General features: G+C 40.1%; 1 protein-coding gene across 1 annotated transcript in view; it reads right to left on the bottom strand.

Annotated features, from left to right (window-relative positions):
• The window catches only part of bcr (BCR activator of RhoGEF and GTPase), an 87,762-nt gene that overhangs the window by 17,162 nt on the left and 43,627 nt on the right, over nt 1–26,973 (bottom strand). Inside the window, exons 2-8 of the mRNA XM_063478715.1 lie at nt 19,947–20,131; nt 14,182–14,286; nt 12,131–12,316; nt 5,610–5,717; nt 3,289–3,346; nt 3,119–3,171; nt 2,474–2,608 (exon numbers count right to left, since the gene is read on the bottom strand). Coding sequence (XP_063334785.1) covers nt 2,474–2,608; nt 3,119–3,171; nt 3,289–3,346; nt 5,610–5,717; nt 12,131–12,316; nt 14,182–14,286; nt 19,947–20,131 — 830 coding nt within the window. The remainder of the gene's footprint in view (nt 1–2,473; nt 2,609–3,118; nt 3,172–3,288; nt 3,347–5,609; nt 5,718–12,130; nt 12,317–14,181; nt 14,287–19,946; nt 20,132–26,973) is intronic.

Below are 26,973 nucleotides of genomic sequence, written 5' to 3'. Positions count from 1 at the left end.
TTCGTGACTGCTTCGATGTAATGTGTAGCTACATTTCTAGGAGGTGCACATTAGTTTATGATGTATGTTAAAGCGCAGGGTTTCAGACCGGTTTGTGGTAGCCGTGTATCTATTACATAGATTTAATGCAGATGCATAAATGCACTATTTCACAGCCACCATGCGGATGCAGGCAGAAATGAGAATATGGGAAGACAAGCTCATTCGTAAATGAGGTGCTACCTCGTAAACACTTACCCTGACCCAACACAACAAACTTCTTCTACCAGCTACACGAAAACCAGATTAAACTTGAAAGTGAAATGTTTCCATTTAGTATTTTATGCAGGAATATTTTATGTTGTGCCTGTGATCATTTCTTTTGAAAAATGTTTAATTTTTATTTTACATTTTTTAAAATTTAATTTCAAATGAAAGATTTGTCCAGGCATGCTATATAAAAGGAGAGAAAAAAATCATATATGAACATGTACGGTTCCTTTTTTTTTTATTTTGAAATGTACAATTTCCATTGGTCAATATATAAACTATTAATTCACTGAATTTGCAGAAAATGTACTACTAACATAAAAGCATGGCAGCTATTGAAAAGCTAAGAATACATAATAATAAATAATGCTGCTCTCATTAATTATTACCTTAAATTTATTATTATGAATTTTATTCACATAATACTGGATGAAGGGTTCGATACGCTGAATGTCTGTACATATATTTTTCTTGCCTGACTGAGGCATGCTGATAAATGCCAACTGAGAGTCTGATGGTTCTTTAGTTTTTTATCGAGCTTCTTTGCTCTGCAACTAGGAAAGAAAAAAAAAGACATCTTTAACAAACCAGCTGCCTGCGCACATCAGATGACATTTTCACAGCATGAATCTTCGGAGAAACGCGTCTCTCTTTTTTCCTTGTAAAAACTGAGCAGAACATCAGCAGCGTAAGTGCGGAAAGAGAGCGACATCGGGCGGAGCACGCCGACGCAGAGGACGCCAATTAAATATTGACCATCTCCTGGAGGTGCCTCGCTGACAGCGTGCAAGCACTGGCGTGAGTTTACAAAAGATCTATGTTTATATTTAGAGTAAATGCTTAGAGGGCCACACTGCGTCTGTGTGTGCATGTGTGAGTGTGGTTTTTTATCTTGTACAAAAAATTCGGGACACGTTTGTTTATTAACAGGGAGAAGCTGAAGGGTCTAGATGACTGTGTACATTTAGCTCCACTCACATCAGGAGCATTTCTTTCCCAAAGGCAAACAGAGCCGAGTGAGCGACATCGTTTGCATTTTAATTAAGCAGTTTGTGTTTGTGTCGCCCCCCACTCATGTGGCCAGGCCAGGACCTCTGGGGGGCACCTGTTTTGCTATGCTCCTGCATGCCTCCAGTGACTAAAAACACAGACTGCTCACAAGCAGATTTCAGGTCAGATCATAACTGAGCACTCTGACCTGTTTCCTTTTGTTCTCGCGTCCTCTCATTATGGCATAACAGCAGAAGAAAGGCAAAACGTTACGACTGCTGAACTGAAATGAACTTAAATGTAAACCACTCACATCAACACTGTGACATGTATGTACAGTCTGGAGTCTGTAAATTCAACAAGGAACTGAAAAAAATAAAATCAAGTCTATTGCATGCTCCACCCATAGCGAGGCACAATATAATGAGCCTCATTGATTTCCATGTGCTGCTTTCATGTATCCATGATAAAAATTTCATGATTGTGGTATGGCGGTGTGGAGATGGAAATGGGCGCCTGGAGGGACAGATGGGCAGGTGTGTATATATGTTCAAAAGCAACAAGACCAGGAGAATGAGAAAGCATGTGAAGCTGTGTGTGTGTGCGTGTGTGTGAGGAAAGGGTGCGGTAATGACCTCCCGGTGAGTGAGGGAGGAGCCTTTTTGCTCGCTCCCTCCCACACTCAATTTATGAATAATTAACTTGGAATCTGCCAGTCAGAGCGGACGGGTTGCTCATTACAAGGCATTATGTACGGCACTGTCACGCAAGCTATCAATCAAGAGGCATCCACTCATGTGCATCAAGCCATCTCCAGGGATGAGAGAGACAGCGGGGCGGGGGTGGGGGGCGGCTGTGATCAAGTGTGTTAGCGTTAGGGGAATTGCTCTCAACTAGACAACCCTGGTGTGACCATATAAGGACATGGGCTCTGCTTTAGGCTGCAGATTGGTGCATCTGGTAGACCCCTATGGTAGTAACTTCAAGGTCATTTAGAGGGTGTACCGAACAAGCACTATGTGAGTTTTGATTTAATTTAATGTAATTTCATTTCATTTAAACAGAATCAAGTCAAAGATGGGTCCTTAATGTTACAGTTTATTAAAGTCATAGTTACAATTTCGAGACAACAGAATATACCACACCTCCTATGAGCTGCTCAAGGCAATAATTGGACCAAAGAATGACATCAGCTCAGACCTCAGCGTGACTTTTAAACCTCTGTAACACTCACCTCTCCTTTCTTGAAAGTCTGGCGACGGGACGTCGTCTCCTCATTGATGCTAGACAGAAAGTTCTGGGAGATCCGCAAGGCATCCTGCAGAAGGGGGTGGTCCGGGTGGCTGATGGGTGTGTGTTTGAGCAAGTCCTAGCAGTACAAGGAGAAACATTGAGATGCAGAAGCATATATTCAGGTGCATGCAGTCAACTTATAAAGTTACAGTATAGTAAATCTTACTTATTACGAGTTAACTATAATCCTCTTTTTCCTTTTAAGTGTTACACACACAGTCCAGCCATACTCTTTATCAAAAAACACCACAGTCCAGGAAATGTATGGATGAGTCACACAGCTTTATGGCTCAATGTTTCTACAATAAGATTTCACAGATTCAATAAACTGTAGACCCATAGACCCGTTCAGTACAATAAAACAGCTGAAAAAAAAAAAAAGACGGGCAGTCAGGTTTTTAAAAAAAAAATAAATAAATTGTAAGCAATTATGCTAACCAATGACAAATGAAACACAGGCTGTTCTTTGATCACCCAACGCATTCTTTCATGGTTTAATTTGTGAGAAAACGTCACAATTCCCAAAATACAGTAGAACACAGTTATTAATGAGCATCGCTGGGCCTGCACGTTCTCTATTACTTACATGAAGTACCAAAGTGCTGCGTGTCACTCTGTCCACTGGTTTATAAAGCAAAGCTATAAACGAAAAAAGAGCAGATAACAGACAGATTTTTTACTGAGCCCATTTGCAACATATAGACAATAAAAATGTTTACACAGAAGGGGTGTAAAGTGTGGCACGAGATAGCTGACCTTCTAGTGAGTTCTTGCCTGTCTCCTTACAATCCTTGGGGCTCCTCACCTTCAGGTTCTGTTTGGGTACAAAACAAAGGTGCAAACAGTGACTTAAAAATGTATAAAAAGACCTTTAAAAGTCTCTTCAGTGACAAAACACGATGAAGTTACTATCTTTTCATTCTTTAGCTTTAAGGTCATCCACTTCCAAATTAATTATGCAAAACTCAGCAGATTTTCCCCCCACCATCTTGCTCAGATGGCTTCGAGTCATGCATCATTACTAAGACCATTAACAACCCTCGATGATGAACTCCCCATATGCATGTAGATACCAGCCTCCACTCTTGACTACTGGTCCTCAGAAAACACAGACATGCGCTGATGGTGTGGCAGAAACTAACGCATGCTTGACAAAACAGAGAAAGAAATGGCATGAGAACTAGTTTAACTCACAACTACAGTTTTCTTCCACATAATAAAAGATCATTATTTAGGATCAATATATTTTTTTCTGTTTAATTCATACATAGCAGTTTAAAAAACACTTCTCCTCAAATCCCCCTCAAAAAACTGCATCTAAACCAAATTCTTGGCTGCCGTTCAAACAGAAATATCCCAAAATGTATGACGAGAGCTGCGATGTTGCTGGAGCTTTCACATTTCCTATTTATGTTGGACGGCCTCAGTACAACACTCTACTGGGAGACGAGAAGTTTAAACCGGATTTTATATCAGCTTTCAAAGCTAGATTTGAGGCCTGAGTATAATATCTTCTCAGCACATGAAGCGTTTGGAAACTCAAGTTTAGATAAAAAATACTCCAATTTATGAGACTGTTTCTGTGCAGGAGAGCTCCTATTTTACAGGTGCTCTAATTGCAGATGAAGCCAAATAGAGGTCTCCACCATAGAAAACTGCAGAAAACACCATCCGCTATTCTCAAACAATAATATACGCATGGGCACACATCACATCTTGCCTCTGGCTGCATTTGCACAGAAATATTCAGCAGAGCATTAAAATTTAAATGCAAGGGAATTATAAAAGCTGTTTGGGTGAACGATGGCAGTGTGTTTTGCAAGTGCATTTAATCGGGGACAAAAATGTTAAGCAGTGACTAAACTGACTCTTTCAGAGTCTACAATACCTCTTAGGCAATGTTCATTGACTGAACACACTAATTGAACACAGCTGAAGGTTAGTCATCATTTTCATTCTGCGTTGTCTCCAGCTGCACAAGCAGCTAGGTGCATTTTTGCTCTTCTTGTATAAATAGGTACAGAGCTAAGGAAGGTTTATGTTAACATCATGTAGAAATAATAGTAATTACCCCAACCCCAGCAGAGATTTACCATCACAAACTCATCTGTGGCTTGAGTCATGACAAAGAAAATGCGATGCAGTATCAATTCATACTGTGTTCTGTTAATTTTATCACTTTGCTCCGTGACTGGATTAGTGAGGTAATGTTTTTCATCATCAGATGCTGTTACATCACCACATTGGTTGCATAGAATAAAAAAGTTAACCTAACAAAAAGAAATCATGTGATGTTGCTGAATGTCCAACTGACCCTTTATTTAGTTTGAGTTCATTTTAATAGTATATATCAGGGGTGTTAAAGATAAGGGTTGGGGGCCAGAATCGGCCTGGCAAAGAATCTAATCAGGCCCACTGGACATTTTTAGAAAATGTGAAGGAAAGCATACATTTTGGACCAGAACAGTCTGGGTAATTAGCTGAGTTGTGCTGAGAGATTCCTTTCATTAACTACAGCAGCATGTAGAAAAACTGATGAAACTCTTAAAATTGCAAATTGATCCAATTTGTCAAAAGGAGAATCACACTGAAAGGTTTCTGTTTGACACACGGGAGGAGATCCACCACACACAGCAGATGCTCAAGTGTTCTGGTCAGAAATGAATTTCCACAGAGTAATCTTAAAATATCAGGAACACTCAAAGCTTTTCTCTATGAAAGCTTGTTGCAGTCATTGAAAAAGTATATGTTTCATGTTATTATCCCAAAATTTTGCCTTAACCCAAATTTCTTCAATATTTTCTCAATTTCAAGTTATTTTCACAGAAGGTCGAGTAAGTTCAAATTTGGAGATACATTTTGACTGCCCTTTCAGTGCTTCCAAGCTTTCATACTATTCTGAAGTGCAAAAGGAGAAGACTTCTTAAAAGGAGAACAGACACATTTTTATAGAGCTTTATGATCCTTGTAAAGCATTGTGTAGCACATCAAAGGGAAAAAAGCACAAGCTGTGACCCTCAGTTTGCTGGTAAATAGGAATCAAGTGACTTAACTGTTCATTTTACTCGCTTTCTTACCTCAGAAATTTCAGCAAACTGCGTGTTAGCCTGGCAGCACTTCTCCGCCGTCTCCACAGCAAGCTCATAGTTGTCCACAAATGCCCGGTAAACCCCTAACTGGCTGGCCTGAGAGAGAGAGAGCAGGGAAAAAATGTTAATTCGCAGATCAGACATACTTAAACCGATATACAGTGCAGTTTCGCAATGCAGTGACAGTGAGCTTGAACAACTTTAAAAAAGCTTCTATGTTGGAGGATTAAATAAGGGTAAAATATCTTTCCTGAGCTTTCAGACTTTAAGTTAGAAATTCAGACACACAAAGATACCCGAAAGTCTTCTGTAGTGCCTTCCAGACAGTGCAGTTACACTTGTCTGCACTGCTATTGTAATGCCCACAGGTTAAGTAATGAGTAAGTGGAAAAATTGTTTCTAAAATTCCAGCACATATGTCCAAAACACTGGAAAAATTTGTACAAAGTGCATTTGAACTGTAACACAGTCTGTTCAGCTGTGTGTCCCAGGGACTGTACATGAGCGGCAGACAACTGAACAAAACAACCGGCGAGAGACAGATCACAGCTACAGCGTGTAACCGTGGTGGTCTCTGCGGCACATTGCCATAGCAACCAGCGAGCCCCGCACTGAGCTTGGGTGAGTAATTAATGATTGGTGTAACTGAGGCTATGAAAGCACGTTTAGTGAGCTGTGTGACTGAATAAAACTCCATCGAACGTTGCCTGCCAGCGCTGCAATCCATCTCTGCCGCGAACAAAAGGACAATCAATTCTCCAGAACAAAAGCCGATGGATGCGGACGGAGTACAGTGGAGATTTGTGCCTCGAGAGTGACGCAGACTCTCACACACCTCTAAAATGATTAGCATGTACGTAAGCATGTCTTACCTGATTGCACTGAGCAGAAATGAATGCATTTAAAGCATGAAACACCTAGCACTTTGCTGCACTTGAGACCTTTTTAGCCTGTGTGAAGCTTCAGACGTTTGGTTAGACTATTCTACACATCATTTGCATCACTTGCAATCATAATATAGTACTTTTTGGGATTACACTTGAAGAAATACGCCATTTGATTTTTAGAAAGATTGTAAAAAAAAAAAAAAAGACAATAGTGTTTTAAGAACTTTATCTGAAGGTAAAGAAGGTGAAGAACAGACTTAATGCACAGACACAAGGCATATTTACATGATCACAGCTGAGGCACATCACATCAACAATCTATGGACTGTCTGTGATTACATCTTTTAGTTTTGGCTGACCAGATGATGTCTCTAGTGTCAGGTGTATAATGATGTGGCTACTAGTAGTTTTTGTTCTCTTTAATTTTACAAAAAAATTGTTATGTTCTTAATGTACAGTACTGTGCAAAACTGTCAAGATACCCTTAATTTCTTTATATTTTGCCTCCATAGAACCCGATTTTTCTATTTTGAAAGTTCCTCAGGCTTTCCTAAAGTCTTTTCTTTGGACATTGGTTGCTTTTTCACTCATTTTCACTTCAATCCTTGTAACTGACCATTTTCAGAGTAAGTTTTTTTTTTGTTGGGGTGACCACTAATCAAGCATAAAAAGACACCACCAACTCAACTATCCACACATATCTAGCAGCCTGTCGCCAAAACACATAATTTCTACAAAATCTAAAAGAAATGGTGAAGATAACACATGATGGCAGGCATGAAATGGTATTTTAGCACTAACAAGCACCTAAAACGTCAGCATTTGCATGGTGTGCAGAGTGACATTTAAAATCTGAGGAAACTGAACAAGCAGAGGACAGAAGAAGTGGCAGGCCTGACAGAGTCCTGTCACAGGACCTGAGAGATGTAGCATATAGCCCTTCAGTTCACCCATCTAATATTTGCCAAAGCCTCATCAGCATCAGTGCAAGAGTGACTTTCAAGAAACCATTCTTAACGAAGAAAACAGAGAGAAAAGGCTGAGCTACCTCAAATTACACAAGAAGTGGAGTAAAAATCAGTGGTGACGGGAGTGATGAATCCAAATTTTACAAGGTAAAACAATGAGTGTTTATAGCCATCTGTAAAACACAGCGGAGGGTCTGTTGTGGTTTGGGACTGCTTTTCAGCAGAATTTTGTTAAAATCGATGGAATTATGAATGCAAAAAAGGTATCGTCAAATCTTGATGGTACTGGAAAGTGTCTGATTGGCAACAGCTTCATTTTTCAGCATGAAAACAATCCTAAAAACAATGACAATGTCTATGTATACATAAAACATACATTTATTTTCATATGTGTTTGGACCTTTCAGAAACTGGTGCACCTATTTTCCAGTCTCCAAGCAAAATACAAAGAAATATGGGGCAGTTCAAAGATTTTGCACAATCCCAATGTTTTTCATGGCAAACAAGTGAGACTCCATTTAAATTAAAGAGAATACAGGCTTTACAAGCCTCGGCATGAGGCCTGACTCTGAGCAAGGCCAGGTGATTTGTGACTGCTTTTACTTTTAAATATAAATATATATGAGGTTTCATGTAATTTGTTGACCTAGATGTTCTTCCACTTTTCCACAATCCTTACTTAATTCAATTATTAACCTAAAACATCTCAAACTGAGCCCATTTTTCCTTTTAAATCTTTTTTTTAATTCATGGGGTATGAGAGCTTATTACGTCAGGAATGCAGTCACAAGTTTTCTAAACATTGTTTACACTTGTTCAAGAGTGACAGATCTCGCTTTGTGTGTCCAAACCTATTTACAGCTCTGAGGCAACATGCTACGTGCCACTAGACTGGAATTTGCACCCTATTAACTGTGTTTTTAAATCAGGTTCTCACAGATGCATTTTCAGGCAACAAAACTGTCTCAAAATGTGTTTCACATTCACGCACAGAAAGAAACAGCAAAGAGGAAGGTGAGGAGTAAAGTAGCTTTCATAGTCCTGCAATCCCGAGTCCTGCCCTGGGCCACACAATCTGCAACACAGCGGAAGCCATTCAGAGCGTGACAGTTTGACTGTGTCTGCCAGCCACTTCCACACACAACAGCACTGAGGCTTACCAAATGCAGCTACAGTATCATAGCAGAAAATGCCTTTGGGTGATGAAAAGAACTGCTTAGGTGTCTGGATTTTTCACTTCCGGATTTGTCCCTTTGTGACAGTATGTGTGTAATCCACAGTGGAAAACAACATTAAGAAAACAGCTTCATGACAGACTATGGTCATTATATGAGGAAGCTGAATTTGCCCTCAGTTAGTTAGGCCTTCTGACACATATGAGAAAGACAAAATTTAAAAAAAATCAGTATAGTCTATGTCGACATAATAATACAAGAACAGACAGAATGAAAAAACTTTAATTTTGTTTTAAGTTTAATGAAAGAATCTAGTCCTATGGTGCTACCTCAGTGCTTTGAGTGCCAACACCAGTACGCTGGCATGCTCACAATGAAACCACCAATATGCCACAATATTTCAGTTTATCAAGTTAGCAGGCAACACTTGCTTATCAGGTCTAAACACAAAGCGAACTGAGGCTTGCAGTGAACCAAAGTGAACCAGAGATTTTGATTTGATGGTGGCACAGAAGTTATTATACTTTTTGACATACACAGTGCATGCATTTGTGTTCTGTTTTTTCTTCATTATTCTTTCTAGGCTTCAGTTAATGTCTTTGAAGTCGCTGCTTTTCAGCAATTGCTAATTGATTAAAGTCAAAATAAGTCTTGAGGTAGAAATTATGCTCCTCACTAAAGATTAATAACAATTATGACTTTTTATCAACGGGGCTGATATACTGGTCGGTAATAGCCATTTGCTGATATATCATTATCAGCATTAATAATGACCAACAAATAAAAATTAACAAAATTTAAAAAATTGCCAGGAGAAACACCCTTCAATCATGTTATGAGCGTTGTTGCAGTTCTTTGTCCACCAGAGGGCACTATACAACTTCCCTATTGACTGCACAGGTTTGGAACACTACAAATACAGCCAGCTGATGGCTGGAAGGTGGAGCTTAAACAAGTAATTTCCTGTGACAATAAAATTATATTTCTAAATTGCACTGTCATACTGTCTTAGTGAGGACTCGTAAATAACTACACATAACAAATGTTAGGGAAATCTGTTTCAAACCTATGGCCAATTTAGGATTGCCAATTACTCCAAAGCATCCATGTCTTTGGATTGTGGGAGGAATCAAATCCAACGGCCTGCGGACCTTCTTGCTGTGAGGCACCCGTGTCTCACAGCAAGAAGTGTTTACTTTAAAAAAATACTCTTGAATTTCTTTTTTCCTTAAAATTCATGCTGAGCTTCTCCTAAAAGGCTGAACAAAATTTCACATCAATCCATCCAAAATTAAAAAAAAAAAAAAAAAAAATCAGTCTGGATCATGATGGTGGCTCTAGCATCAAACATTATCAGAGTCACAACAGTACCATGGCCGAAAGCAAAAATGTGTCATCAGGTTTTTTTTGTTTCTTCTTGAAATGCTCAAAGACAGTTTATCAGTTTGCCTGGCTGTCTTCATGGTGCAAAGCCTTAACTTTGTTGCTGTGTGTGAGGGAGCAGCAGAAACATGAGCATGATTCTGCCCTATTTTCAGTCTTCAAACACTATTCTCTGACAGTCATGCTCATAGCCTGTCACTGATGCTTTGGCACTTCCTCTTTTCTCTCCGATTCTCGCCTTCTTCCTTCTGATGTTTTACGATTCGTAAGCCTGTCTCTCCTCAAAGATTTCAGAGTCATGGCAAGACAGCTCTATCACAGTTGCAGCAGCCTAAATCTTCTTGCCTAGTCAACTCCTACCTCCTCTCAACCCTCCCTACCCCCCGGTCCTTGTCTGTATCACCTCCTCTCCTCTCAACTAATCCCCCTCCCTCCTTCTCTTTTCTAATGCAGACTGTCATCCAACATTTTCTCCCTTTCCCCCCCCTTTCAAGGCTCAGCATGGTCACCTTTTGACTTTTATTAACTATAGTCTGGAGAAGGGAAGTGTATGAGGTAGTAAATGTATAAGCATAAGAGCATCAATATAAAGATGTCTATTTACAGTTTCAGTGTTAGTAACAATAGTTACTGTAGCTACACCAGACTGTCAAGGTGGGGAAAGAAAGAAAAAAACAAAATGAAAACGAGTGACGTAATTGCTGAGCCAGACAAAGAAGCTCTCTAAATATATGGGCAAACTAGCACCAGTCTATGGAAATACTAGCTACACCTTTCAATTTAAGCTCAAATGAAATCTAATATAGTCAAAAATGAAGTTCTTAATTGACATAATCCTCTGGGGGGCCCCAGAGGTCAAATTTGCCCTTCACTCAACCTTGCTCTGCAACCAGTGAAGAAGTCATTATTCTACTGGTGCTTCTTTGTGTCTTGTAGGATGCCAGTCTGCCAGATTTAACATGCAGCGTTCCTTTCAAACACATCTCACAGCTAACAATCACTCTGCTCAATAATTAACATCAGAACCATGTCATCTTTTTAATGTTAGAGGTGACCGTGAAGCAGTTTTGTTAGATAGAAGTTCAGTGTGAACAAGAAGAATGGATTTGATGGACTGGATTTTCATGTTTGCTTATTTGACATGAAGACAAAACCAATTAAATCCTTATTTCTTAGCCAAGCCACAAGGGGCGCCTCCCAAGATAAGTTAATGAGAATAAGATGGAGGGAGGGAGAGAGAGAGAGAGAGGGAGAGAGAGAGAGAGAGTGTATGTGTTTCTGAGAAAGAGAGAGAGGCTCCTATTTATAGCAGCTTCTTCTAGACATGAAACACACAGTGCTGTGATGGTCTCAGCTGCCTGAGGCAGAAAGGCGGCATTGTGAAAGACGCTTGCACCTCCCTCAGTGTGTGTGTGTGTGTGTGTGTGTGTGTGTGTGTGTGCGCGTGTGTGCGTGTGTGTGTGTGTCCAAGCACAAGTGAGTCAGAGGGGGAGAGGGATAGAGAGAGACAGAGCAATGGAGGGAGACACGAGTGGGAAAGGAGCAGTATTTCTAAGAGAATTAACAAATGATTCATTGTGGGTTAATTGACCCATTGTGAAAATGATTGAACAGACCCAGTGTAGATTTGGCCCTGACATCCTGGGAAGGACAAAAACGGCTGTTTAGGTGGAAATGTGGGGGGAAAAAGATGATTCAGAATCAGTTTGTTTGGAATTTAATATGATAATAAGAGCTTTACTCCAAAAATCAAATTACTTTTACTATTGGTTTATGAAATTCAGCTTTTCATGGAAGCCTTCCGATGGAAGAAATAACATTACTCTGAGTAATGGAGCCCTAGTGAACCCTGTTGGTTTGTTTGGGGTCAGAAATGCAGCTGTAGCTGTTCTTATCATTGCTGTCAAGTTTTTTTGGGTGGCCCATATTGTCAAGTTTTATTAGGGGTAATGTCAAGCAGTTACACAGAGGGACATTTCTGCTGTCAAGGGTACACACTCTAACAAACACCCTACAACCCCCCACCTTTTGACTCATTTCTCTCTTTGGCTATGAGCTCTAAAGGTGCACTAAAGGTAACTACGCTCCAGCCTTACTAGTTTCTGGAAGAGGTCCCCGACTCTCTGATGGTGGCTCCACTGCTGGACACGAGGCAAAAGTCCATCGTAGAACTCTTTGTGGATCTCGTAGAGCTCAGGCACTTTGAAGAAGATGGTTTCTATCTGGGCCACGGTAAGCACTGGTTGGGACGTTGTAGCAGCAGCCTTCAGAGGCTTCATGGGCTGAGGAGGACCAAGAGAGCAGATATAAATTTATTTTATTGTGTTTATTGTGTTAGAAGCATTCTAAATTATTTTATAGAAAAAATAAAAAATATGCCTAGATTAAGTGACTGTTATATTGCACTACTATAATGTATGAACTAATTCAGATTTAAAGTAAACAGTAAAAGACTTTTACAGGTTACACTTTGGTATCACATATTCTACACCAAGGTGTCTTTTTTTTTTAAGTATGGTACATTTTTCTTTGTCATACTCATCAGTATTAAAACAGCAACAAGAAGGCTTTACAGGTTTTACTGCTACCTTACCTGCCTTACCTGATCTGGGATAACCAGTAACATGTACGGTATTGTTAGGATACAATTACCAACCACTGTATTAGGCACACCTTCAAATCCTTTTATGCCTGAAACAAACATTTAGGCATGTAGACACACTCAGGATGACCTGCTGAAGTTCAAACAGAGCACCAGAATAGCAAAGAAAGATGATTTTGTGACGCTGAACAGTTGTCGGTCCCAGACGAGCTGGTGTGAGAGTTTCAGACGCTGCTGATCTGTTGATCTGATCTTAGATTTTGTCACACAACCGTCTCTAGTGTTCATTGACAATGGCCCAAAAGAAGAGAAAACGTCCCATGAGCTGCAGTTCTCTGTGTGACAATGTCTCGTTGATGTCAGAGGTCAGAGGAAAATGACTGCTTTGAGCTGATAGGAATAGCAACAGTAACTCAAATGACTACTTGTTACAATCAAGGTAACAGAATAGCCGCACTGAAACTTTGAAGCAGATGGGCTACAGAAGCAGAAGACCTCACCGGGCGCCACTTCTGTGAGCTAAGAACAGGAAGCTGAGGGTACAACTTACACAGGCTCACCAAAATTGGACTACAGATGCCTGCTGTGATGAATCTCGATGCCACAAATGCCAGCAAATTCCTGTAAGGAAATTGACGATACTATCGGAACGGATATGAGGGAATGTACAAAGAAGTGGAAAAACTAGAGGGACAAATATTTCTGCCCCTGAAAAAAAACCTTACCACAACAAAGAGCAGAGACCCAGGAAAGAAAAAAAAAAAAATCAAAGAACGTTGTTTGTATTTGCTGGCACTGCATATAAAACACCGGGACACAACCACACGCTTAATTAACACATATCCACCACGCATAAGGATAAATGCCGGCAAAGACATAAACCACTGGAATAGGTTACATCACAGACTTCACAAAGATTCCCTGCAGAAGTCTAAACCAGAGCTTAGTACCTACTCAGCAGTATTTAAATGCCTCAGTGTGTTTATCTTCTTACTGGTATTTCTAGCAGCATTACTGCACCATGTCACAAAGCTCAAATCATCACTTGTTACCTGAATATGACAGCTCACTGTACTCAAATGGCCTCGACAGTCACCAGATCGCAATCCAATAGAGCACCTCTGGGATGTGGAGGACAGAAGATTGATGAGCAGCTGACAAATGCTGTCATGTCAATATGGACCAAAAGAATGTTTCTTTGTTGAGTCTTCACCACAAAGAATTAAGTCAGGTTGGAGGGCAATCTACTACTACTAACACTAACTTGGTGTACCTAATAAAGTGGCCAGTGAGAGTACTGTGTAAGCATCTATAAGTTAGGGGGACGTTAATGTTAGCTGCCCCTTCAGTAGACCAGCAAAGGGACAAATTGTATTTCTAAACAATCTACTAAACATTTGAAAAGCTACTGTATATCTAAAGCTTTCACTCTTATACTCAAAAACCAATCATTTCCATTGTAAACACTCATATTTCCTGAGCAGTTGGTAGATTGATTATAATACTGGACATTATGAGGACATTAAAAGTGATGTGTGTTCTCACCAGAAGCAGTGCCTCCAGATGACTGAGATATGTTTCCTCGGTGGCCAAGATCCCAGACAGGACCCACTTCCTCATCTCCAAACCTTTTTCTAGGTCACACTCGGTCTGTAACAAATACACAGAGAATAAAGTTTCAAGAACACCCAGTAATGCAATGTGATGTACAACAGTTTGCTTAGCCTAACTTATTCTTTTGCTTATTTAAAATATTTTAGGAACTATTTTCACACTGCAAGCCCTTTGCTTCTTTTGTGACTATGTCATAACATCAAAACATAACATCCTATTATTTATATGTATATATTTGGTAAAGGACCTTTCATGCTGCTTCTGTGCGCCTGAGTCTAGGAAAATTAAACACCTTCCGGAAATCATCCCTGGTTGCCTCTCCATTCCCTTCAGCTGAGTCAAAGCTCGCTGAAGGGCATAGATATGAAAAAATAAAAGATAAACTCCCCGGGTTGCCTTGATTAACCACCAAATCTGAAATAACTCAAACGGGCAGGGTCACCAAGGACAAGAAAAAAACGGCTGCGGTATAAATATGTGTATGTATGAGTGTGTTTGTGTGTTATGGGAGAGGCAAAAGCATGTGAGAAGATGCAGAAAAATAATTTACAAAGCCAGATGCAGACATAGATGTGTGTGTACATTAGGTTTTTTTTGTTTGTTTTTTTAACTACACATCTTTACACTGAGACACACAAACCTTTTTCCTGGTAGTTGTGACTGCATGAGCTTGGGATTAAACCAGTGAAACAGCCCTGAATCATCATTAAACGCATTTGGATACAGTATGAATGATGACCATAATTAGTGGAAATTAGTGGATGAATATCAGCTGACCAGGTGAAATTGCATTAAGTAATAACATCTTCCTTTTATTACTCTTCTTTAATCTTTTTTTTTTTTTTGCTGTTTTTACCTGTAACTACCTTAACAGTAAAAACAGCATAAAAAAAACAACAAAGTCTGGCATAAACCCTGAAGCACAGTATTAAATACGATATTCATAAAAGCTGTTTTTGTTTTATATTGATTTGTTACTAAATACAGTTATTTTGAAAATTATATAAATGCTTGTTTATGTCTGCCTGTGCACCATGCATGATGCTCGCGTGAACTGCTTTTACATGCATACATGACTACTTGGATGTGTGTGGGCGTACATGCATTTATTTAAATGAAGGGGTAAATGGGTCTGAAACCTGTTTCCATGGCCACTGCATAAGCAGATGCTTACACAGATCTCAGGGGACTGTTACAAGCCAGAAGATTATGAAATGCTCCAGGATTTTTATGGACTCCATTACACAGGAGTCCATTACCACCATAGTTTCTGCCGGGCTCAATATGCTTTTATATGTCGTCAGTTTGATTCAGTAGCCTGCTACAAACACATTCTCAACTCTTCACGTTTATTTTACATCAGCAAATTGACTGAATGAACAAAAAAATGATTAAACAGAACTATTAACAACCGGTCGTTTGGACAGGTATGAAGATATATGTGTAGTCTTTGCTCTTCCTTGTGTAATATATTTAATATTTTGTAGATCTATTTACTGAGAGCAAAAAGAAAATTGTGCTGGGTAGACCAGGGCGTGTAATGCAATGTAATTGGATGTTTAAAAAAAATGCATGGCTGTCCAGGTTTTGAATACAATATTTTACTCTCTGCTGTAATTTCTTAGCATCTTAGTTAATGATGTACAAGTTATTATTGGAATGAGGCAAAAACTAGATCCTAAGATGCAACTCAAGGATTTCTATAATTTAATATTCTGCTATTATCCCGATTTCTCATTTGCTCCATAAAATATTGGATCTTCATCCAACTGTCTTGTACTCACAGTTTCTACTGCACAGTATACTACACTGTTTCTCACCTTATCATTTCTGTGGTAGAGATGTAACATGCATCACTCAGAGCCTTCTAGGTATCTGGACTGAATGTAATAACATTAGGTTCCCAAGAAAGCCGATAATGAAGTATATTATGTGCAGATACTAACACAGTCAAAAGAGGTAAATGTTTGTCTTTACAAACAAACGTGCATCGTAAGATGAGATGTGTATTTATGATATATACTTATCATTTTTCAGTCAAAATTTCCAGGTTATTATAAAAACTTTCTACATAACAACTCTAAATTTCCAGGTTCGAGTTATATTCTCAGAATTTAGAGTTAGTAGGTCAAAATTTTGAGACACCTAACTGGAAATTTGGAAAACCTATGGTGGTGACTGAGACACCAGAATATTTGTGCACTTGTGAAAAGTGAAAAGTCCTGCTAGTTAAGTAGCATCACTCTCAAATACATCTCCTGGTAAATAGACTGAAACATGTGAAACATCAAAAAATTAATTACATCTCTAAAAGAAAAAAAGAAAAAAAAGCAATTGCAAGAAGAGAACTTGAACACCCAGCAGCTCAGCCTTTCACTGAACTACCGGCGGGAAGATGGAGGAGACAGTGTTTATTTATCATCTCAAACCCCAGACTCCTGGAGGAACACATCTGCAAATGAATCATCTTTTATTCATGGTGTCAACTAATGAGCTAATCTCTAGGTTCAGACTAAAGAAGTGTCTGTGTGCATGTTTGGTTATGAAATAAGTAAAAGAATAAAACATATTCTCCCTGCTCCGGGTATATTTAGGTGCAGTGTACATAAGAGGCAATACAAATAATATTTGACACTTAAGTCTACACTTAAACCTCTTCAGCCCCAGCATCACTTAGCTGGAGTTCAGCCTGGCATGTTTTTAAGAATTCTGATGGTCACTGGGTTTGTTTAGCAACATGTTTCTTTTTATTTCTTCAACAGTGACTGCAATAACAACAACCCCACATTTTATTAACCCTTTTCAATTTTCATTTTCTAATCTGTGTAGCATCCTGTTCTGCCATCCCTGGCTTTTTGAAAAGCCTAACAAGATTGGCTCCTATCGCCACATCTGCTATGTGGTGGAGGTGTAGGTCTTCAGTCAGATAAGACACACACTGATGGTGCACATGCTGCTCATTTAGAGTATTTCTGCTGATCGAGCAGAAAATAAAGCTTACTGCACACCTTAAGTGTGGGCCATAAGAGAGAGGAGTTAGTTGTTTTAATATACAGGGGTTCATGAACTAGGATGATCCACGGAGGGGGTGTCAAAGCACAAGCCATTACCTGCAACATCTTCAATTTAAATCTGGCAGCAGGCCCCAGCATGATACTGCGGAGGTGCTACACATTGCTCACCAGACCCACGCGTATGTGCTGACGCTGTGTCGCGCCACTTGAATAGAAATATGTGGTTAACGGAGCTACTCTTGTTCATGTTTGCACTGGTCTCAGTCACTTAGCCTTGCCCCTGTTGTAAAGAAGACCCAAGTCATTATCGTGCACGACCGACGGCTTCCCTGGATAACTGTAGCCTGAGGGCTCTGAAAACAAACACAGGACTATGAATCCAGCTGGAAGTCTATGTGGCTCTGTCGCACTACAGTAAAAATATGGAAACTTCCTTACAACTAGGAAAAATCAGGGTTTGCCTGGGGACTGCACTGATTTTTTTTTCCCTGTCAGCAACTAACTGTAAGACTAATTGGCCATCCAGAGGTTGAGTGTCTATCACCCACAACCTCTGGGTAACTCATTTTCAATGAAAAGATGACTGCATAGATCAGCTGGTGGGAAGCACCCTGTCTACAAATAATCAGACTTAGACTGGCATTTATTCCCCAACCTATTGCAGTCGATCTGAGTCAGTCTGTTCCAGTGAGCACGACTCATTTTCAGCGATCAGGTGACTCGCCAGCCAAATATTTTATAGAAAAGCAAGGTTGGAAAGTTCCTGTGTCATTTTGCAGTCAAATCTATGAGGTCGTGGCTGGAATCTGAATGTAAGTAGTTAATGTGCGTTTCTTTGTATGCAGACAGGAACTGATTTATGATTTGTGGATATTTATCACAGTTAATTGACAGTTAGTTGCCAGTTTGACCCCATTCAATCACAGACTGGTCATTTTATCACCGTCATGAAGCAGTAAAGCTACTTTAAAGATGGCAGCTGACTGCAAAAGGTTGCAGTCTTGGTCTCGAGCAACAAGATTGCAAGTTCATTGTACGTGGTCACAGTAATTTTGGTCATGCTGCAATCTCCAACCAGTTTTATCTAGTGTGACCGCAGCATAAGTCTCTTGAAATTTCTCCTATTAAATACAGAAATAATAACGCATCATTACCACAAACTTGATGGGAAATTAAGCAGAGTGAACTCTGTAGGTTCACTCTGTAGATGTCATAAAGTACGCTATGATCATGCAGAAACACAGATAGCACACGTGGTCAGTGTTTTTGGTAAAACAGTTTAAGGATATTATTGAACTTTCAACAAACTTCTGATCAGTGACCCTCTTTTCCCTTTCAAGTGCTGGGCAGAGCCAGATTGTGAGAGAACAAGAGCCCAGAGCACTCTTAAATTAAATCAGCAGAATTACTGAAAGTGATGACTCATGACAGTGACATCACTAAACCATCAGTTCCCCCTGAGCCAATCAGAGCTTGCCTGGACTCTGACTCATCAATTAGAAAAGCAGAGTGGGGTGACGTTTGAAGACAGATTGTTCAAGGGCAAATCAAGGATGATGGTAACTCCATTTTGAGGACATTGATTGTAAGCCTGTGGGGAATTTGTTGATGGATATTTGCCACAGTGCATAACGTATTTATCCAGTCATCAGACGATGCATCTACAGGCTCTAAGCATGTAGTGTTGAATTTCTTTTTTCCATACAAACAGAAGGATTGTGTGTGTCCAAATGCAAGCTAAGTATGTGTGCGCAAATTAAAACCACCGGGCGTTAAACCTCACAGGTCAAAGGTCGGAGCAGTCAAGGGGCACATCGTTTATTGACATTTTCAAGTCATCAATCAGTCTGACAGTCGCTTGCTCACCAGTACAGACAGTGAGCAAAGATTGAAGGGGCAGAGTAACCGATACAGCTTCATGACCACTGATGCAATTACTTCCTCCAAGGGCACAGGGGGTAGAGGCAGCATTAGCTTATTATATTCTCCCAAGATACCCCTCTATTGTAATTGAACCTATGGCTACAACATGTTTATCTGGTATATACTAGCCCTTTGGTACACAAAGTCCTTTGCTTCCACTGAGAACTGCATCATAGAACATATATAAATAACACATAGAATAAATACAGATGACAAGAAAAACAGGTTGTGAGTCTGTGTCTGTGTGCGCACACATGTATCCTCTCCCTTATAACCTTTGAAGAGCAGACGTCACAGATCACCGGTTTTCTCTGCAGACGAGGAAGGAGGTCGGGTAAGAGGATGAAGGCAGCGATGTGGTGATTGAGGTGATAGGTAATTCTGCCTAATACCCTAGACGAAAAAAGCCCTGACTCTTAAGGCGGATGGGTTTCTTTACTGGATGACTGCTTCGGGAGCTATGAGGCAGGAGATATGTCCCTTATCAATCTCCTTTAAACAGCAGATATGGTTTCTCAATTGAAGACTTTTAGACAGAATGGGATTGTTCTAAGAATAGATTAGCCCAATTCCTGCTCTGCAATGGGATAAAATTATGCAAGAATGGGCACAGTTTACCAGCGAGATTTGTTTTTACTCTGTCTGCAGCTAAGTTGCTGAATCACTTGAGGAGATGTGAGAAAGCTTGGCATTTGGATTAGATGTGAGCATCAAAGTCTGCTTTGTCAACAACAGGACACGCCGAGATGTCATACTGACCGATTTGGAGGACTCCAGCGATCCAGAGGACAGAGTGTCCCGGCTGCTACGGCTCTTGGAGCTGAGGTGAGGAGATGACGACGGCGAGTCATCGATGTACGGCAGGATGTCGTGGTGCCTTCGCTGCTCCTCTGCTCGGTCTGCGTCGTAACCGTATGTGGGAGGGGTCCCGGTGAAGTGACCATCTGTGATGGGAGAAATTCAAACTTTAAGTTAGTGTTGTTGAATTTTCTTGAGATTTTTGTGATTTGAGATATTTTTAATTTCTGTGCTGCAGTTCCTTGTAATGTACTTTAAGCTGGCTGATTACTGGATTACTAATAGACCGCAGATTAAATGATGTCTGACTGCTGTACTTAAGCATGTCACTGACAGTTGTGACTGCTGAAACAACAGTTAAATAAAATGTAGAGTGTACAGTTAACAGCCTCTTCCCTTTAAACTCAATTGAAGCCATCTTTTTAAGACATCTTTTTTGCTCTTCTAATCACTAAATTCATACCACTACGAATAAGTGTTCTGCTTGGTACTTAAGTATCACGACAAAGGTCGCCAGATGTGCCTGGCAGGGTCACTAATTAATGCAATTCTGGAAAGTGGGGCAGACAAAATGAATTCCCCCCTCCTGCGTCTTTCTTCACATATATTCGCACAAAAACCTAAAGCTTGGAGAGAAAACACTTGAAAAGGCCAACTATAAACTGGGTCAAGGTGCAAATAATTTGAACACCGAGCGCAGCATCTCGAGGGAAATTTTAATAACCTCCCCTTGACCTGCTTCTACAGCGGGTGCTATCACTCTGCAGGAATAAATGCCTCTGCCACAAAGTGCTTTTGCCTGTGATCATGAGTGTTGGCCTTTACAAAGAGGAGTGGGAGAGGCAGAATTAACAAGAAACAAAGGTCAGAACGCTGGATGCAAACAAACTGACCCATTTTATAAAGTCTCTAAGTGAGAAAATACATGCGCAGTTCAGGTTGTAGATTCCATTTATCAGAGTTCTTCCAGGATGAAGAGGTACAGTCAGCGGTTCGGGGAATGTGGTGTGCAACAGCTGAAGGGAAGACATCATGCATCTCCTGAGTGTCACAGAAGAGCTTTTTACTCATCTCCTCCCACTCCTACTGTACATTCAACAGTGCTGCACTTCTCACAGAGCTAGCTGTGCCTCCTCACACAGTGCTGACTCACACCAAAAACATGCTGCTCCACTGTGCAGTGTCGCAAACATGCACACATATCCTTCAGTCATATCAGTTATATCGCTTTAAAACACGTTCAGCTAACATCTGATCGAGTATTTACTGTCTGATGTCTCCGATGCACCTACTCTCTCTTTTCATAGCATTCTGTGAATCTTATACCAGCACACAGGGCAGTGAACAATGGCAGTGTGTCCATAGCCCGTATGACCTTCAGCCCACCCACCGTTTGCTCCAAGTACTCGCTGCTGCTTGTGGGTTAGCACTGCCCACTGGGCCTGCTTTGTCCAGTGGCACTGAGCCAGGCAAAGACCAACATAAAGGTTTTGTGTTTGTGTCTGGTGAAAATAGTTTCTTCGCCCCCAAATGCCAAATCCTTCAGAAAACCAAACCTAGTAGAGTAATAAGCATTTTTCATTCACATACAGCTTTTAAATACACTGTGGCTGTTATTTTTGCAGCACTTGCATGTATCTTGTTGGAAATACTGTATTTCTTAACTTCCACTGACTCCAGCTAAAAATGCTGCGCTGTTCACAATTACGACAACTCGTTAGAGTCCTTTATCTTTTCGGACAGCTTTGCACAGTAAAAACCTTCATAAAAGCATGTTTTTAGAACTGATTCATTGTTTGTCTAAAAATACAGGGTGCGGATATGAAAACACCGAGTGGGAAATGAGTGAGTACCATCCTGCCGTGCCTTCTTCTGTGTTTTTTCTAGCCCCACCTCTGTTGATTCATGTTAGGAGGCCTAACATCACAAGCTGACATTTACACAAAATCATCCCTCCAGCTGGTTCTTACAGAACACTTGCAGAACTGTGAGAGTTTTCTGTTTTTGATACCTCATTTTGGGTTAATGCGTTTACTAGAAGCATGCAGAGTGTGTCTATTCATGTGAATGCCTTTAGCACCCACACACAGCCCTGAGGGCAGCTGAGCATCCAAACAAAACTTTCAGGCTACAAACCACTTCCTGGTTAGAAAAGGAGCACAGACACAGACCACGATCATAAACAATAAAATGTACAATTTAGATCAAATGAAGCTATATGGAAGCGTATGACTCACTGTAACTCTGACTCTGACTAGACAGAAGGCCAGCATACATCTTTAATTATTAAAAAAAAAATAATCAAGAATTGGTGCACAGGTTTAAATTTGTTTTTTTTTAATCCACAAAAAGGTCAAAAGTATACATACAGATAATTACAAATTAAGAAAAACATGTGATAGAGTAGTTGCTGATGAACAGACACAACCTTTTAAAATGAGAAGTGAAATCAGAGCATGCCGCTTCATGTTTTTTTGTAGCTCGTTCCATTTACAGGCACCGATGTATTTAATTTGAGATTTTCCAAGTTCAGTGTGAGCATGAATCTTAAAATATCCTGCGACCATTGTGAGTACAGCACTGTGCTTAAAGTCAGTCAAAGACAGGAGGTATAGAGGTGATATTTGCTGCAGAGCCTCTTAGATAAATAATTTAATTTGCTAGGAGGGCACGATCACTCTTTTTTATATAAGATACAATAATGAGTAAGAAACTACTCAAGTTATTTAACATCTATACATTTAAAAATATATATAGATGAAACATGTCATAAATCTCAATTCTTTTAATTTTCCTATGTATATATATTATGTTAATTTGTATCCTTGTAAATGTGATGTTACTTTCTCACTGTGTATTTCATTCATGTCTCACCTTCAGCATGTGTCACCCACACGGAATTTAAACTTTGCATCCGCAGTTAAATTTTGTTCGACTTACCGCTAAATACAACATGAAGAGTTTTTTAAAAAGTGCTGACAAAAACTAAATAGCTCTATTTTTCTAAACTGATTTTTTTTTTTTACAAATATACCAAGACAATCCAGAAAATGTGCAATTGTCTTTTAAAAAAAGGTGTAAGATTAATAATATAGTGAAAAAAAATTACTAACACGTTTGATTTATTAGACAATTACTAGCCTACTCTCAGGCTCGCCTACTCTAGTGTTCCTGGACCTTTGAACAATCTTAACACTTTATCATATTTAACGGCAATCTGCACATGTGTGTTTATGTGCATGAGCTGCAGTTTCCACTGGGGGAGGGACTGTGTTTTTACAAGTCTGTTAATGGGACACTATAGCCTGTGGTATTCAAACACTACTTCTCTTTGCCCACGTCTGACCTGATCTTAGCCAAGACGCTGCTTCTAACATTGCCTTGAGTCACTTTCTGTTTGGCTGCATCTCTCACACTGTGGGGTTTTTTTTGTCTTGTGTTTTTGTGAACTGATAGCTAGTGGGGGCTTTTGTTGTTGTTGTTGTGCAGCCCCCACAGCTACCCTCTTCATCCTAATGCTGCTCACAGATTAGCACCCTCGTCTTCTTGCTCTGAGCTCCTACACTTTCCCCTCCTCTCTTGTAATCATCCCCAACGGGACAGAAGTAATACTGAAAATACGACAGAGAGCACCGATGCTTAAAGAGCACAAACACACACACACACACACACACACACACACACACACACACACACACACACACACACACACACACACACACAAACTGCCTTCTATATATTTTTTGCCAAAAAACAATCCATTGATTTCTACCTGGAGCTTTAGGCACAACAGAACAACCAAACTTCAGCTTTGAACCACAGAAATGGAACACACACACATGCTCACATGAACACACATTCCTGCAAAATGTTTACATGGAAACAGTGTTTGGGAGGGGAACAGGTCTTTTTCCTGCTGCAGGTGGAAAACTACAATCGTACTGGGAATAGCTGGTGCTAGGCTGCCATGGGAACATAGCGGCCTTTCCAAAACAACATCACAGGCAGGGGTATGAGGGTGTCATGTGATATATCTGTTGATGCGACGTGCTGTATAACAGAATACTGTATATCAGAGCTGTTCGCAGCTATTAAATCGATATAGCTCCTGTGTGGTGTATATGATGGATTCTTTTTTGTTTTGTTTTTGGATCATGCATCCAGCTTTAATTCTGATGAAAATCCTAAATGGCATCAGGAAGAAAAGGTCATTATTATTTGTCACTAATTTTAAAAGATTCAATAATCCTTTGATTAAAAAATGCACCTGCAGTTTAACTTACTCAATACTTATCTAGACTAAAACTAGCTTTTCCTACTGCAGGAAGTAGTAGGTGTTAAGACAAAACCTGCCTTTCGCTGATATTTTTAGGCTGGAAAATGAAAAATACCTCCGAACAGCCTTGAAAAACTCTGGTCACTCATATCAGTTAAATTTGGACCAAACTGCATTTTTTTTAAATAATTAATCAGAAGCAAGAAAAAGAATAGCAGTCTTTTCTTTCTCTGCAAAATTCACTATATACAGTAGGTGATCCTCAGCAGTCCTGTATATTCTGGACTCCTGAATATTTAACAAAATATAATGTGCTGATTAGAAGTCTTCAGAGATGACCAACGGGTTCATGATAGCCATTTCTTCCTGCTTACAGCCTTTATGCTAAGCTGATTTAATATACAGCTTTGTAGCAGAAGTTTTTGTAGTTTGCTGGTCTGATGTATGTTAACATAACGGAAGACAGACATCAGCAATGATTTTAAAGAAGCAATCGTTGCTGTCCATCAATATAAGAAGGGTGATAAGACCATTTCTAAACAAGTAAGAGAAATTATTAACAATGGAAAATTACCAAGACAGCTAAATCTTTGCAGTAGCAACTGTCCTATCCAATTCTCCCCAGATTGTGCAATCTGCAGAAAAACCGCAAAAACCCAAGAGCTACATCTCAGACTGTACAGGCCTTGGTTACCATGTTAAATTTTAAACTTCATGACAGCAACATTAGAAAAAGACTGAACAAATATGGCTGGTTTGAAATGGTTGCCGAGGCAAAGGCGTCTTCTCTCTGAAAAAAACAAAACAAAAACATGACAGCACTGCTTAGGTTTGCAAACATGCATATGAACAAACCACATGACTTTTGGAACAACTTCCTTTTGACAGACAACACCGAAGTGGAGATGTTTGGTCATAATGCAGCGCCCCACGTATGGTACACCACACACAACATATCAGCACAAACATCTCCCTCCAACTGCCATGCACAGTGCTGGAGGGGTGTTGATTTGGGCTTTCCCTGCAGCCACAGAACCTGGGCACTTGCACTCATTGAGTCAAACTCCTCTGTATACCAAAGTATATTAGAGCCAAATGTGAGCCCATTTTCCAAAAAGCTAAAGCAAGTCCAAAAGGTATTGCTGCTCAAAGTGGTAAATACTAAGCCACTGAATCATGGGGTGTACTTAGTTACATAGACAGCTAAAACCTTACACTTGACAGAGGGTGTGCTTAGTTTATTCTACACATCTCAGTGTTTCTTCTTTCTGCACTATCATTAACTGAGTCTCAGCTATATTGTACTGTATACAACATTTAGTCATACTGTCGGAGCATAAACACAAGCTAGCCATTTATTTGCCCCAGTCAGTCTCACACATACAAGGAATTAAAAGGCTTGGCTGAGTAATAAAGAGAGCTGTGGCTGACAGACAAAGGAAACATTTGTTGCCTAAAGCCCTGCAAAGGAGGGGCGAGAGTAAAGAAAACAAAGGAAAAAAAAAAACAAGACCACAGTTAAGGCAAAAATAGGTCTAAAAATTACACAAAAAGAAAGGAGATTTTAAAAAAAAGATGAAGACAGGGGGTAGAGACAATACAGCACTCTGAGAGCCATGAAATTAAAGAGAGAAAGGGAGGGACTCTCAAAGGAGGCATAAGATATCCTCGATAGTGAGCTGCCTTTCCATCCCCCATCCCGCTTTTCACTCAGGAAGGCAGTTATAAATCTGCACAGGCTGCTGTCGCCTTTATTGGACCTGGGGACGAAGTCTGTCATCCTATCACTACCATTATACCTCCACTTCTGGTTCAACACACACACACAGACACCTTTAAGCTCCACCCGGCCCCACAGGATGCTAATGTTACGCTACAACACTCAGAGCCTTTTTTCTTTACCCAGCTATTTGATCAAAGTGGAGAATGCAATCAAAGGTCGAAGGGTGTGTCTCATGCCCCCACCCAAAGCTCCCCAATCCAAATGTGATTCATATACAGAGCGCTAGTAGGGCAGGGTGCATTTGGGAGGACTAAGCTTATTGAATATGCCAAGTCTGGATACTGGAGATAAATAAGATGCATCCCTGTCTCTTGGATAATGCTGCAATTCTCATTACAGTCAAATATGTATACAGTGTATATGTAATATTGTAAAGAAGAATATTAAAAGGGAGGAAAAGAAACATGGAGGGCAACCCTTCCCCTGAGTTCTTCCATCCCCTTAATATCCAATTTAGAGACAATTTAGCAGGGGGGGCTGGTAGACGAGTAAAAGTGGCAAGCTGTGGAAATTAAAGTGAAGAGTCGGTTACAGCAGAGCCGGAGGGGACAGACATGCCGTCAAATGAACTTGAACACAGCGTTTCTACCGTAATCCTCCCACAACTGCACAGCCGCTTGACGGGAGTTAATTTGATAAATGTCAGTATCTCGTCATTAGAGGAGAGACTTTAGTGTCATAAATTGCACACAGCTGGATTCTACTCCTGAATATGTCCAATTCAGACAAATAACCAGGATGTTCGGTTCCTTTTAGCTACTCGGGAGACGCGGGAGAGTGAGCACTTTGCTCACATCTAAAAGAACTGCTGAAAAAAGAGACGACTGTCTCGGCTGCCATGTAAAAACCAAAGTAGACACAATATTTGGCTACAGAATTCATTCCCGTGGAGACAATGTGTCCCAGGAAACTCTTTTTATGATTCATTT

This window comes from Pelmatolapia mariae, linkage group LG7, assembly GCF_036321145.2.
Source record: "Pelmatolapia mariae isolate MD_Pm_ZW linkage group LG7, Pm_UMD_F_2, whole genome shotgun sequence".
NCBI lineage: Eukaryota > Metazoa > Chordata > Actinopteri > Cichliformes > Cichlidae > Pelmatolapia > Pelmatolapia mariae.
This window is presented reverse-complemented; position numbering and strand designations above follow the sequence as displayed.